Source organism: Saccostrea echinata, unplaced genomic scaffold (genome assembly GCF_033153115.1).
Source record: "Saccostrea echinata isolate AGI-Se365-2 ecotype Australia unplaced genomic scaffold, CSIRO_AGI_Sech_v1 ptg000009l, whole genome shotgun sequence".
In the NCBI taxonomy this organism is placed as follows: domain Eukaryota; kingdom Metazoa; phylum Mollusca; class Bivalvia; order Ostreida; family Ostreidae; genus Saccostrea; species Saccostrea echinata.
In genome coordinates, this window is record NW_026889758.1 from 40,030,640 (window position 1) to 40,046,068 (window position 15,429).

Consider the following 15,429-nt stretch of genomic DNA (forward strand, 5'->3'; position numbering starts at 1 on the left):
TTTGTTATTACTTAGCTTGCTTCTTACGTGTTACCATGTATACTTTGCCTATCTCCAATGCTCTGGAGATAGATCAGTTTAATTAACGCACTGTAAGTCAGTTGTCAGTCCCCATGATCCAATATGTGTTTTTGTGTATAATAAACTTTGTAACTATAACATTGTTGAGTTTTATATAAACTGAATTATTTCAAGTAGTAGAGTATTATAAATAAAGATGGGAGCTTTTCTCTAACAAATAAAATTAGTATAGACCCTTCAGTGTCTTAAAGTAGACTGGAAGAGTTCAATTACAGTGCGTTGTTATTTTGTGAATTTTTAGAATTACAGAAGAGTAGTACATGTATTTTCTTTGTCAAGATTATTGATTGCTGCTCTATAAAATTAACAAGTTAAAATGTTTTTATTTTGCAGGTTTATGTGGCAGATTTGTGGCTACATTCCTACAACTCTACCCAAAGACCCAGAAACTCAAGTATCACTCAAAGCTGCCCAGCTCAGCACTTCCTTTGTTCTAGAAACATTGATCCACTCCAAAGAAAAGGTAAGTACTGCTGTGTATCTGTTTATACATGTGTGGGGGCGATGTTGTCATTTTATGCTTCAGGTATTTTTGAATGCATCAGTTTGATTACTGCATTAGAAATTGATTTGCAGTAATTAACCTAATTTTCCATTTCAGCCCACAATGTTGCAGTGGATTGAGCTTTTAACAAAGCAGTTTAATTCATGTCCAGCTGCTTGTGAGGTATGTGCATTATTTTTCTTTAAATCTCATGAAATGAAATTACTTCAGAGCAATGTGCATAGGTGAAACTAATAACTAAAATGTATTGGGTTTATGAAAAACACTTTTTCAGGACAGTAACATATCTTTTTACACGCACAGCTGATATATTTTTAGATGTGTGTAATAATATCAATTTTTTGTAAATTTCAGTTTTGTCCTTTTAAGTTTGCATGAACCAATGACTATTTCTTTAAAGACATGCATTTGTTCATCCCTGAATCTATACTTTTCAAAAGTTTTGTCCCTTGGCCGCCATCTTTAAGAAAAAAGCCAATAAAATTCTCACAGTAGCCTTTGTTGTTTTCTGGTCTGTAACATTGTTTATTCCATTGGCCTCCCCCCCCCCCCCCCCTTTTTCTAAATATAGTCTTTTGCTATAGTAAATTTGCTAGCCCCCCCCCCCCCCTTTTTTTGTTGAGTACTGGCAAATTCCAGGATTTGAAAAAAGTACCAAGAAGTAGGTAATAGAAAAATACAACTTAATACAGCAACTCCCTTGCGAGTAGATAAAAATGAAGTGCTGTATTGTGTTCAGTGATTCTTTATTAGGCATTAAATATACTTGAGTAGGGTTTAATTTGTAATACAAGTAACAAAAAATTGCAAAAAGTATATATCCAGAACATACCGGTACATATAGCTGTAGTAGTACCAGTCTTTTTTGGTTTGAATGACATGTAATTTTTATTTTTCAGTGGTTCCTGGACCACATGGCAGAAAGTGACTGGTGGCCACAACAAATCCTCATTAAGTGTCCTAATCAGATGGTCAGGCAGGTCAGTACAGCTGACTAGTTGTAAAAAATTTTAAAAAATGAACAGCTGAAAAAGTTTGGGTATTTCAACATTGTATGCTTGTGTTTGTACATTTAATACTTGAAGTTGTTAAATAATTTGCTTAATCCTTCTACATGTAGTCTATAGTTGCTAAATTTTTATTGATAAGTGCAAAACTAAGAGTATTTGTTTTCAGATGTTCCAACGCTTGCTAATACATGTCATATCACAACTCAAACCTGCTCATGTAGATTTGTATCTTCAACCACTAATTGAAAGGTAAGTAGTAAATTTAGGAATTTAAATTCATTATTTAAAAATAAGTTAAATTTCAAATACTAGCCAGAGCTCATGTACATGTATCAGAGATTTAAAAACAGTATTGATATTTTTTCAGTGATGATGGTGAAATAGATGTATTAGAGCTGGGAAGTAAATCTTGTGTGACAAGGTTCATAAAAAAGATGCTCTCTATTGTAAGTCACTCATGCAATTTGAGAAATTCCATAAACATAAACGTCATTGTAGAAACCTTTACATGTTCCCTTGGCTAATGAAATTAAAGTTTGTTCAATAGTTATATGGTGAATATTTACCTATGAAAGATTTTTCTTCGTTTTGATTTTAACAAGGATTTTCAAAAAAGGAGAACTTGAAAGGACCCTATTTAAAAAATAAGCATCTCTTGAATTTGCCTTAATCTCTGTAAGATTTTATTAAAAATTATCTTGACCAGCTGGATCATGGTGTGAGGCCTCACAGTAAATTTCTGACAGAGTATTTTGCCTTCCTGTTGGAGTTTGCTAAGATGGGAGATGAGGAGAGTTTCTTTTTGATCAATGTGAATGCCATATCTACAATGGTCAACTTCTATCTGGGCCAGAAGCAAGCAGAAACCTATGTAATTATCACTCTTATTTAGGATAAGAAACCATAGAATAGTAGAAAATAGATTTTGACTCAATGCCAATAAATTTTGATTTGTCAATGCTTAATTTGCCCTCAAAGTTATAGTAATACATGTTCCTGTAAATCTTATAACTACATGTAAATTACACATACAAGTACTTATGTTGACCAGGTGGAGATTCCATCGGATGATGAAGAAGAAGAAGTTATCACTATCACTGAGGAAACTTACAAACCAATGTCCCTGGAGAAAATGGTGACTCTAATTGCCATACTGGTGGAGAAATCAAGGGGAGAGAACAACCAACTGCACATATCAGACAAAGATTACACGGCTATCATTGGGGGAAAAGGATTCCCCTTCCTTTTTAACCAGATTCGGGACAGCATTAATGTCAGACAGACCTGTAACCTTTTGTTCAGCCTTAGTCGATGGAACGAACAATTGGCCATTGCTGTTTGTATTTTTTTTCTTATAAATTTTAGCTAGAAAAGCAACTGATTTAGTACTAATTATCACAGTTCTAATTGCTTAATGTGCCATGTCTCAAGCAGTCTTAAAAGCAGGTGCTTCTGAATAGTTCAGGGAGGGAACTAATGCTATGTATTTGATTGATCTGAACAAATTGTCTTGTTAAATTAAAGTCACATTAAATATGAGATTTACAGCACTAAAGCTTGAAATTAATGAAGTTGTCATGCTCTTTCTTACTTGATTCATATATACTTTTTCAGTTGGTTCAGATGGTTTTCAATGCTATTAAGAAATTGAATTTCGAGGTAAGGGACTCAAAGTTTCATTCCGTAACTTTCACATCTTTATATAATATGTTGTTCAATATCAATGATTATTAGAGTCAAACAAGTAACTAGCTGTGGATAAAGATGTACCAATCCATAATTTAAAGTAAACATTTTTTTAATTTTAAAATGAATTTAATGCTTTCAGTTTATCTTTATCTGAGATGTTGGAGTTTTAATGCATGAAAGATTTTCAATTTTCAGCACTCGCAGCCATTTTTCAAGCTGATGTCGATGTTGGTGGAATTCGGAGCTGGTCCCCCAGGCCTCCCTCCTTTCACTCAATATGTACTGCAGAAATTCTGGGAGGTACATAGCAAACTGTAGTAAACTGTATTACACATGCAAAATGATTGTGAAGTTGATTTTGGAGTTTTGTTATTAGACATACTTGTACTTTGAATATAAGGACAATCATGACCTAATTCTCTATAAACTATGTTTCAGCTGACAAAGTGTTGCCCTCAGCCCTGTCTGGAGTGGATGGCTGCACAAGTGACCAGAAACAGACTGGCCAGTCAGTGGGTCCTGAGTCAGATGGACATCTGGGTAGAGCCTTATCTCCTGGCCAATAACAATGCCAGAGTGAGGAGTGCTGCTGCCTGCCTACTGACATCTCTTGTACCCAGCAATCACTTCAGAAACACCTTCAGACAGACCAGGAACCTCCTCAGTCCACATAAAGAAATGACCGTATGTGTGTCATTAGACATTTTTTAAAGAAATAAATGATTTTTTTCTGTTGTCCTTTTTTTGTTCATGTTAATTATTATTTCTTTAAATTTCAGATGTCAACTGAGGCCATTATTGTGCTCCATCAGGTAATGATGACGTTTCCTGATTTGTATATATATCCAAATGTACTTCACATAACAATAAATTGATCAAGACAAATGATACTTCCTTATACATTAAACCATATATTCTGCTGCAAGAAGTTGACAGATCAAGTTTAACATGTGCTATGTTTTTTTGCAAGAACAGATAAAGTTGCACTTGTATATTTTTGGAAAGCATTTTAAAGTCACAGTTGAGAAATTATTATCTCCTAAAATGTTGTTACATGTTTTTTTTTTCCCCAGATATATGAACATCTGCTGAGTCTTTTGGTGAGAGCAAGGCTTTATGCAGGTAATTTTATTCAAATAATATTATTAAGCAACATACATGTAGAAATCATGTAGTAGCTTCAAGAGTTATAGTGAGGTTTTCTTGTATGGTTTATAAAAAACATGTTTTTGACTATATATTTTACTGTTTCAGATGCTCAGAATCATGGAACTACAAAACTGATCAGTTATTTTGCTGTACTTACATTTTGTTTGATCTCAAAAACAGAAAAACTTATGGTAAGTTTTACATGAGCTTATGTACATGTAATTAATGGTAAGTAAATTGGAAAAGTCATATAAACAGTTGTGTATCATATACTAGTACATTGTAAATATTATTATTAGTCCCCTACCGGTGAAACCGGAGGGGACTATAGGTTTCCTCTGAGTCTGTCCGTCCGTCTGTCCGTCCGTCTGTCTGTCTGTCTGTCTATCCGTCTGTCTGTCTGTCTGTCCCTCTGTCTGTCTGTCAGTCTGTCCCACTTGGTTTTCCGCACTTTTTTCCTAAACGCTTGCAGATATTGAGCTGATTTTTGGTATGTGAGTGTATCTTGATGAGTTACAGATCAAGTTTGCATTTCGTTCCGCATCATTGATTTTTGACGGAATTACGGCCTTTTCAATTTTTATGGGTTTTCCGCAATTTTCTTCTAAACGCTTGTAGATATTGAGCTGATTTTTGGTATGTGGCTTTACCTTGATTAGTTATAGATCAAGTTTGCATTTCGTCCCGTTTCATTAATTTTTGACGGAATTATGGCATTTTCAATTCTTACGGGAACCAGATTACACTTGCCGGTAGGGGACTAGTATTGCTAATGCAATACTCTCAGAATGCTTGTTTTAATTCTTATTTACATGTAAGTCACCTGAATCAGTTGGGTAACCTGTTACTATGCATATTATGATGGATTTACTTGGAAATAAAAAGTGTCTTCATTTGAAAAAGAGATTGAAATGTGCTTCATATCAATAGTAACTTGTAATATATTGTTAACAACATCTTTCTTTTTTTTTTATCAGTTTAACAAGTACTTCCTAGATCTCTGGAACTTATTTCAACCTAAACTTTGTGAACCGCAGATTTCCATGCATCACAACAAACAGGTAAAGAAAAGAAATAAAGTTCTTATTTGTTATTATTATTGATTATTTACATATATCATCAAAATTAGCCAATATCTGATGGAACTGATCATCTCTTTAAGTTTAAGAATTTTTTTTCTTGTAGGCACTTCTATTTTTCTGGTACCAAGTGTGTTTGGATTGTTCAGAAAATATCAAATCCATTGTGAGCAATGCTAGTGTGTGTAAACAAATAGCATACAATTACATTCTGTAAGTAAAATTGAAGTGCCCTCTTGTGAATAATTTAGGAAAAAATTAAATTCATGCATTGAATAGTAATACAGTAACATAAATTATTATTAACAAAACAGCATGCAAATGAAGCACTTGTGTAAGCATTTCTTATTTCAAACACAGAGCAGACCATGATGACCAAGATGTAGTGATGTTTAATCGTATCATGCTGCCGTCATACTATGGCTTGTTGAGGATGTGTTGTCAGCAATCTCGTACATTTACACGACAGCTAGCACAGCACCAAAACATCCAGTGGGCTTTCAAAAATATTTCCTGTCACCCAGCACAGTATACAGCGGTAGGATGGAGTTCATATATATTCATGTAGAATTCAAATTCTCCAATACTTATTTTGCCCTTTAACATGTTGAAGAAATATAGATCTTAACTTGCATATATATTAAGGCTAACTCAAAAGAATGTGATACATGATTGATCATTTTAAAAAGTAAAAACTTCAAAGAATTGTGAAAGTTAATATTGAAATTGACTTTTACAGGCAGTGGAGGAGCTGTTCAAGATGATGAAACTAATGGCCACAAAGTACCCTGATAGCTCAGAGGAGGAGATTCAGGCTGTCAATCATTTTAAGCGGACCACGATTCGCCTGTACCTTGATTTCCTGGATGCTCGCTCAGGCTGGCAGACTCTTATCAGGTTTTGTTTTTTTTTGTGCAACTTATATAATGCCCTCTGCAAACAAAGTCTGTAGAAGGAAGGGGTTGTAAAGATACAGTCTTGTCCATCTGTCAGTCATGTTTGACTGTTACTTTTCAATGGAAAATATTGAAAGCTTACTTGAAATAAAGAAAGAGTGCCTACATTTTGAGGTTTGACTGTCCTGAAATCAAGGTCATTTGTGCAAGTGCTAGGTCAGTGGTGGAAAAGGGTGTAATTCATGTACAGTGTAACTTTCAAGTGGAAAAGCATTGGAAGTTCATACTTCACACTGAGTTAACTTTCGTCCTGCATCGTCGCAAACCACGGCCAAAATGTACAATCCTCTCCCATTCTGGCCGTGGTTGAATGAGAAGAGAATATTTTGTAGCTCATTAAAATATTGACCAATGCGAGTAAAGCATAGTCGGATAATGCTTGTATACTGTTGATGTCAATTATTGATTTCAATTGCAATGGAAATAATATTGTCATCGGCTGAACATGATGTCACAATAAAGAGGCGTAAATATTCAAGATTACAACACTTTTTGTGATCAAGCAGCCACGGCTAGGAGAGAGCTATATGCGGACCCTGGACTGTGGCTTGAGACAATGGTGTCCTGAGTATGTGTCATAACTCATAACCAAAGGTCATTTGGACAAGGACAAGGACAGAAAAAATTAGATTTCATGCAAATCAACTACTGTAGAATCATCACTGTTCTTGGGGGACCATTGTTCTTGGATTTCATGGGTCACTCTTATCCACGAAATTACATCCCCACAAACAATTACTTTGTCAACATATTTATTTATTGAATCTACTGTATATACAAGTTACCCACAAAATTACGTCCCTACGAACCACACTCATTGACTCTCATGAATTAAAATGATTCCACAGTATTCTTTAACTTATTTTGAAAAAAAAAAATTCTGCCAACAAAAATTAAAAATAAAAGTTTAATAGAGGGTGTCTTTTTTGTGCTTGCTTACTGCACCACTAATTTTTTAAGACTGTTAAAAGTATCTTTTGTAAGATTTGGTCAGTTTTGTTGAACTAAGAATTTTAACTGTTTAAAGGGTGGAATAGGTACAAATGTAGATTGTATTTGCTATTTTCCAAGGCAACAGTCATCTAACAATGTTCACTTGTGTAGTGCATGTAGATTATTCATTTTGTGGTCTATAAATATTCAGGAAATCTTTTTTTTGTGGTCTATGAATATTCTGCAAAAAAAGAATTTCTAAAGATTTTGCACATCAATATAAAATTTTAAAAAATGTAAAAATCTAATATAAATGTATGTGATGTACTATTGAAAATTTTACTTGCAGTGCTCTGAAAATTTTGATTGACAATCAAGATGACAGGTTGTTGCTTTTATATCACAAGGGACTTCAGATGATTACTGAAGTAAGAAAAACTAAACCACATTTAGTTTGTATTATGATGGTTAAGTTGTTGTTTTATACTTTTTCAATGCGTAATTTTAAAAATTAAAAAAAGAATTTAAAAAGTAATATGACATAACATATTGAATATAGGTTAAAAAAGTATTTTCAGTACTTTGAGGCATTTGTAGTCTATAGGCAAAATTGCAAGAAGGAACGCTGCTCAATTTGCAGGAATTGTTAAATTTTATCCATCAGACATTAACCAGAACTTGCCTTCAATTGTGTGATACAGATGCTCAAGCACATGTACATTACTTATAACTGAAAACATAAACTGATATAAAAATGTTTTTCTAGGCCTTTAACACGCTACATGCCATGTATCATGAGGCCACAGCTTGTCATGTGACAGGGGACATAGTAGAACTGTTGGGGATTCTTCTTCCTGTTCTAAAAGTAGCCAGATACTATCATGAACGCAAAGGTAGGACAAGAATCAGTTCTGTAAAAAAAAAAAAATAAATAAATAAATAAAACAAATATAAACAGGTACATATAATTTTTGTAAGAAAAAAAGCAATACATGAATTAACAAGAATTTTACATTTAGGGCTGTTAGTTTTGCATTATCATTTTGATTAAAGAAGGCGCAGCCTCCAAACATGTAAATCATGAAGGATTTGTTTAAAGAAGGCTATGTGTCATGTATGATGAATGTTGATTAATCAGGATTTTGGGATCATATTCAGGCAAAATGTTTGCCCATAAATTTAATGCTATTTAGCAGTAATGTTATTTTTAAAAAAAAAAAAAAGAAGGAAATAGTACATCTCATATGGTACAAATATACATTTGTGTATCATACTGTGATTACATGTAGATAATCTCTCTATTATTCCAGGTTCAGCTTCTAATGACATGAACACTGTCCTACAAAACTGGAAAGAGAGAATGGACTTCACTAAGAAGTTACTGACGCTACTGAATTCTTACACCCCCCCGGAAATCAGAAACAGTGCTATAGGTAAACATACATGTATATGAAAGAAAAAAATGAAGTGGACTCTTAACAATACTTCAAACTAACTTTTATTCGAATACAAGAAGTATCCTTTGGTTTCATGAGCTACTTTTAAAATTGTGTATGTATGTTTCCTCTGTTACAATGCAAATTCTGTAGAAGTTTATGTAACAGTATATAAAGTTGCCCATCAGGCAAAATATGAAAAATGTTTTATACAACCATTTAAAAATCAGAGAGTGATGTAGTCATTACATGTAGAAGTTATTTATTAATGGCCATTCAGTAATATACAAGTATATTTAATGAAAACTATATTTAATAACTTTGTATAAATACATATACTTGAAACAGGACTTCATTTGAAAAGTATACTTTTACCTATATTGTATCCTAAAAAGTTATGATTTTTGTCCTTAATATAAAAAACATACATAAAAACAGAGTAAATAGAATCCCAATGCAAATTTTAAATGAGAAATGTTAAAGAAAGCCATCTCATTATATTTCAAATTAAGAGTAAATATAATGTATCCATATTGATAGTCCCTCATATTATACAAAGTTTGCGTTGTAATTTGATAATGACTTTAAAATGAGATGTACTGGTAATGCAGGATATGAGTATTTTTGTTATTTGTAGATGTTTTACGTGAAATGGTGCTTACTTATCAGAGTGAATGTGTTCACATAATAGTTCCAGTTCTAACACAAGTTCATCTAGCTTTCCAAGAAAGCAACATACCAGGTAATTTAATCAACACCTAATACTTTTTAATTTTAGGTTGTACAAAGCAGTTCAAATGAAATCTCTTTTGGCTTTTGTTTTAGGATTTTTATTAAGTAAAATATCCAGTAATTGCTTTTAGATGTAAACAGTGCCAAAGATAATAGAACAAAAAACAATCATTTTTAATGTTATGGTATTACTTTTTAGCTCATCTGAGCTGAAAGCTCAAGTGAGCTTTTCTGATCACATTTTGTCTGTAGTCCGTCTCCGTCTGTCTAGCTGTCCATCCATCTGTCTGTAAACTTTTCACATTTTCAACTTCTTCTCCAGAACCACTGGGCCAATTTCAACCAAACTTGCCACAAAGCATCCTTGGATGAAGGGGATTCAAGTTTATTCAAATGAAGGGCCACAATCTCATTCAAGGGGAGATAATTCAGAAATAGTGAAAATTTGGTGGCATATTCTAAAAATCTTCTCAAGAACCACTGGTCCAAAAAATTTGAAACTTAGAGGAAACCTTCATTACATAGTTTAGATTCAAGTTTGTTCAAAGTATGACCCCTGGGGGTAGGGTGGGGCCACAATGGGGGATCAAAGTTTTACATATAGGAAAAAAACTTTAAAAATCTTCTTCTCAAGAACAGCAAGGCCATGATTAGTCATATTGATATGGAATCATCCTCATGTAGTGTAGATTCAAATTTGTTCAAATCATGACCCTCGGGGGTAGGTTGGGGTCACAATGGAGGATCAAAGTTTTACATAGAAATATATAGGAAAAAATCTTCTCAAGAACAGCAAAGCCATGTTTAGTCATATTGAAATGGAAGCATTCTCAGGAATTGTAGATTCAAGTTTGTTCAAATGATGACCCTCGGGGGTAGGGAGCTGCCACAATGAGGGATCAAAGTTTGACATAGAAATATAAAGGAAAAAATATTTTTCTCAAGAACAGCAAAGCCATGTTTAGTCATATTGATATGGAAGCATCCTCAGGTAGTGTAGATTCAAATTTGTTCAAATGATGACCCCCAGGGGTAGGCAGGGGCCACAATGGGGTATCAAATTTTTACAAAGGAATATATAGGAAAAAATCTTTAAAAATCTGCTCAAGAACAGCAAAGCCATTTGTTTTATTGATATGGAAGCATCCTCAGGTAGTTTAAAATTCAAGTCCCCTCCCCCCTCCCGATGTAAACTTTTCAATACTGAACTGATTTGTGGTTTTTCCTAGCCAGTGTGCTCAGGTGAGCGATATGGCCTATGGGCCTCTTCTTTTATTTTTTAGTTGGTAATGATGTAAAAAAAAAAGTACATGTAAAGGTTTCTTATGAGTGTGTTAATTTTTTTTTACATAGAATATAAACCAGATAACCAACTGTGTCCTCTATAAGTACTACATGTATATACTTGTGCACTTTTACTGTGTATTTAGCATGCCATGTCTATTTCAACTTGTATGTGCATTTCAATGGTGTATACTTTCAGTTTCTTCTCCTGGGCCCTATTTTCCCAGAAGAGGCCAGAAGCCCATAGGTCCCAAATCTAACATCCGTCCCCCGCGCCCCCAGTTCAACATGATGTTACATTCTAGTCAGATAGAGGCTACCAAGGTACATTATTCCCAACAGAAGTTTTATTTACAAATGCATGTAGATGAACCCATTCTCCAGCAAATTATGAATATTCAACATACATGTGTAGTATACATTAAGTACCTGATCCTCATGATACGTGCATGTTAATGGATCCAAGATCCTTGCTTAGTTTGATTTTCAATTTTGTTATTTGGGACAGGCTACAATTTATCTCTAAGCTTAAGCTTTTGATCAGTTGTTAGATTTGGAAAGTTACATTTACAAAGAAATACTGTAAACATGTACATGTAATTATATCAGTCTAAGAGCTTTTACATTTTGTTACACTGATTTTACAGGGTGTTGATGAAATGTATGATGCTGCTTTAGCCGAGTTTTTCACCCCGTATCACATGTTGGTGGATCTTATCTGCCGAGTGGCTGTTAATCACCAAAGTCTTTCAGAACCTATAATTAACCTAAGTATGTACCAGATATTTTAGTTAATTCAGTATACATGTACATGTGTTAAATCAAACATTTAAAAGAGAGGTACATGTAAAAAGTACTAAGTGACAAATTTTGTGCGTTGTTTCACAGCAGTACATGTGTGTACATGAATGGCCGAAAACTAACTTTCCATTTGGACTAACCTTAGCAAGTTTTGAAAAAGATGAGAAAATGCAAATATTATACATGTAGAGTAGATAAGCATGATGGTACATTTGCAGGGATTCTCAAGCCTGTTATTTGATATGATTTTGTATTAACTTCTTTTTATTGTAGGTGCTATGGTTGCTATTGAGGGTGTTCCACTGCACTCCCCATATTTTGCAAAGTTATGGTTTGAAATCTATCATTCTGAGGTAAGTTACACAAGTAATAGAGGGAAACTACATTTTTCCAAGTTCAGTGAATAAATTTATAAAGAAAATGGATAAGGACAAAGGTTTCTTTTTTTTTGCCAATTGCATTGCCGATTGAAAGATCTTTGATTATGTCCTTTGATTATTTATGATTTAATAATCTGTTTCTACTATGAGTCTGTTTTTTGTTGCAGGTTGACCGATCCTGTATCAGGATTTTATGTAATTGTAGCTATTTTATTGAATACGTGGACTCAGTATTACTTGATGAGAGGTTGTCTCTTAACAACCCAAATATATACCAGTTCTTCTGTAACTTTTTCCCCAAGGTAAACTTTTTTCATATCTTTAGCTAAAAATCTATTTCTTAAGATATGAAGTCCAACAGGCAGAAAATCATAAATTTATTTGATCATTATGTGTGACTGATTTGTCTCTGATAAGATCTCAAGGAGGCATAATTTATGAAGAGTTGTATAATCAAGAGTGTAATTCAGATAACTCAGTGGTTGCTGTCAATAGTAATGATACATATCCTTCAACAAAAGCTAAAACTAATTCATGTGATTCAAAGATCTGGTCCAAAATATCTGGTTTAATCTTTGATCTCTTGCTATAGGTTCATCAGCAAGTTTTGAGTGATCAAGGGAGGTCCTTATTGGACAGCCTTGTAGCATCTGTTACAGCTGAGAAAGCTGCCATCGAAAATGTTCGTTATGAGAAAGAATTGATAAGCATTTGTCAGAGGGTAAATGGGGTAAGTAATCTTACTGTGCATGAGCAGTATTTTTTACATAATTCATTAAGGCTTATTTGTTCTTAATAAGATTTGGCAATTAGACAGTGGAATTGATGCTAGGACAATTTTATCTCCTTGTAAATATTAAGTAGTACCAAAACAAATAAACATTGCATTTGAATATTTCAAACTTTCTTAAATTTTATTGAATTTTACAGGACTTAAGAGCTATGCTTTTAATATTTTCTGTACAACCACCCAAAAAACTAAATCCCTTGCTGGAAGACAGCCTTCATTACATTCTTCAAGTTTGTCGGGACCATCAAAAGCAACAGGAGACTGCTCATCAATCCCAGAATTCCCTAAAACGGTCAAGTTCTGACCAAAGTCAGAGTGAAAAGGAGGATATGAAAGACCAAGGTAATATTTTCTTACAGCAATAACATTAAGACCAGAAACATAAATCCTCTCTTCAGAGACATTAAAAATGGGGGGAGGGGGCAACTCCTTTTTGTTGGTAAACTATACACCATTCTTAATGTAGAAAGCTCCCCCCCCCCACTTCTTTTTTATGCCCCTGGATCGAAAGATCCCGGGGGTATATTGTTTTTGTCCTGTCTGTCTGTTGTCAACTTTAACCTTGCCCATAAACTTTGATTGGTCAGAGCTATGACTTTCATATTTCACGTGTGTATTTCTTGTGACAAGACCTTTCTTTGGGTACCATCATATTTGACCTTTTGACCTTGACCTTAGAGTTTGACACACTTTTGCAAAATTTTATGAGACTTTAACCTTGGCCATAACTTCTTAACAGTTGGTGCTTGGGGTTTCAAACTTCACATGTGTATTCTTTGTGACAAGGCCTTCGTTTGGATACCAACAACTTTGACCTTTTGACCTTGACCTAGGAGTTTGACCTACTTTTGAAAAACTTTAACCTTGGCCATTACTTTTGAATGGTTGATGCTAAGGCTTTCATACTTTACATATGTAACCCTTGTGACATCACCTTCCTTTGGATGCTAACCACTTTGACCCTTTGACCTTGACATAGGAGTTTGACCTACTTTTGAAAAACTTTAACCTTGGCCATAACTTTTGAATGGTTGGTGCTAGGGCTTTCATACTTCACATATGTAATCCTTAAGACAAAACCTTCCTTTGGATACCAACAACTTTGACCTTGAGGTTTTACTTACTTTTAAAAATTTTTAACCTTCGCCATAATTTTTGAACAGTTGCAGCTAGGGCTTTCAAATTTCACAGGTATATTCCTCGAGACAAGACCTTTCTTTGGGTACCAACATTTTTTATCTTTTGGCCTGGATTTTGACTTGCATTTGAGAAACTTTAACCTTCACCATAAGCATACGGGGGCATCAGTGTTTCACAAACACATCTTGTATTTTCATGTCTTTGGAGACTGCAAAAAGTGTTTAATGGTATATTTAATGCAGATTTAGATTTGATAAACCAAAGCTTTGTTAAACGCTTAACAGTGAAAACTCACATTACACTTTCAGAAACGCCTTCTAAGAAGCGGCGCTTAAGTAAGGATGAAGAAGGTGATGATAAAGAGTCAAAAATTTCAAAGGCTGAGGATCAGCCTAAAGACCAAAAATCAGAAAAGTCCCAAGGAGAAGTTTCTGAGACCAACAACAAGAGTGGTAGTGACACTAGTCAAAACAAAGCAGAACCTTGCCAAGAACAGACAGACAAACCAGAGGTCAAAGAGATAAAGGAGGAAGAACCTTGTACCTCAGGTCAAGGTCAGAAAGCTGAATCTGCTGTCTGTGAAGAAACTCCCCGAAGGAAGAATGCTACAATGGTGGATATTGTTGCCAAACATATCGAAAGTTTGTTTGCATTGATTGAAAAGAAACAATGAGGGAACATATTCTTTAGATATCACTGCCTGAAAATTACTGTAAAAATGTGTTTGGAGGAAGTGAAAGCTGTTGTGTTTGAGGAGTTGCAGTATTTCAAATCATGAATTAATTGATTCCAAAGCCCCTGGAAGAGATATTAAGGACTTTATGTTCAAGTACATGAATGTTATTGGTATATGTATCCGACATAAATTTGTTTTGCAAGCAAACTCTATACAGATTAATCAGTTAAAATAGGCATCTGTACCATACTTGTGAAATGGCAACCCTGCATAGATTTACACATACAAATGAATTGTTTCAAGACATCTGTCATGTCTATAAATTGTGACTCATGCATTTACTAAAGTGTTCTGTATATTCTACATGTATGAATGATTATTAATTAGAGAATACAAGGTTTAATAAGAAAACTTAGTTATAACTATGTTTGCATTTTACAGGCATTGGAATTTAACCAAGTCCTAATGCTATAAAATAAATAACTATGTTATTTCTATAGAAATGGAGACTGGAGTTTGTGTCAGTGCTGTTTTTGGTATGTGCAATGTGAGATCGCTGCAAGATATTCAACAAGAACTCATTATATTTTGCTTTATTTCATATCAGCCCCAGTAAAATCTGAATAAAAGTTAAAAATTGCACACAACTCAAATCATCTGGGTTACTCACTGTAGAAACCTAAGAAAATAAGATGTTTTAAAATCTAGGCAATTAACATGATTAAGTCAAAACCTCTAAAATTGGTGGATATTTAGGTTGGTATATAGGAGTTTTTATCCTGACACGA

General features: G+C 34.0%; 1 protein-coding gene across 1 annotated transcript in view; it reads left to right on the top strand.

Annotated features, from left to right (window-relative positions):
* LOC133182376 (ubiquitin carboxyl-terminal hydrolase 34-like) overlaps nt 1-15,148 on the top strand; it is a 45,787-nt gene extending 30,639 nt beyond the window's left edge. The window contains exons 53-80 of the mRNA XM_061317203.1: nt 415-544; nt 683-748; nt 1,486-1,566; nt 1,763-1,845; nt 1,964-2,042; nt 2,303-2,467; nt 2,648-2,932; nt 3,211-3,255; nt 3,481-3,585; nt 3,724-3,969; nt 4,065-4,097; nt 4,359-4,407; nt 4,540-4,625; nt 5,412-5,495; nt 5,620-5,726; nt 5,874-6,051; nt 6,253-6,410; nt 7,752-7,830; nt 8,169-8,295; nt 8,713-8,835; nt 9,476-9,580; nt 11,054-11,178; nt 11,502-11,625; nt 11,929-12,008; nt 12,203-12,337; nt 12,628-12,765; nt 12,966-13,167; nt 14,274-15,148. Coding sequence (XP_061173187.1) covers nt 415-544; nt 683-748; nt 1,486-1,566; nt 1,763-1,845; nt 1,964-2,042; nt 2,303-2,467; nt 2,648-2,932; nt 3,211-3,255; nt 3,481-3,585; nt 3,724-3,969; nt 4,065-4,097; nt 4,359-4,407; nt 4,540-4,625; nt 5,412-5,495; nt 5,620-5,726; nt 5,874-6,051; nt 6,253-6,410; nt 7,752-7,830; nt 8,169-8,295; nt 8,713-8,835; nt 9,476-9,580; nt 11,054-11,178; nt 11,502-11,625; nt 11,929-12,008; nt 12,203-12,337; nt 12,628-12,765; nt 12,966-13,167; nt 14,274-14,638 — 3,583 coding nt within the window. The 3' untranslated portion in view covers nt 14,639-15,148. The remainder of the gene's footprint in view (nt 1-414; nt 545-682; nt 749-1,485; nt 1,567-1,762; nt 1,846-1,963; nt 2,043-2,302; nt 2,468-2,647; nt 2,933-3,210; nt 3,256-3,480; nt 3,586-3,723; nt 3,970-4,064; nt 4,098-4,358; nt 4,408-4,539; nt 4,626-5,411; nt 5,496-5,619; nt 5,727-5,873; nt 6,052-6,252; nt 6,411-7,751; nt 7,831-8,168; nt 8,296-8,712; nt 8,836-9,475; nt 9,581-11,053; nt 11,179-11,501; nt 11,626-11,928; nt 12,009-12,202; nt 12,338-12,627; nt 12,766-12,965; nt 13,168-14,273) is intronic.
* The last annotated feature ends 281 nt before the right edge of the window (nt 15,149-15,429 follow it).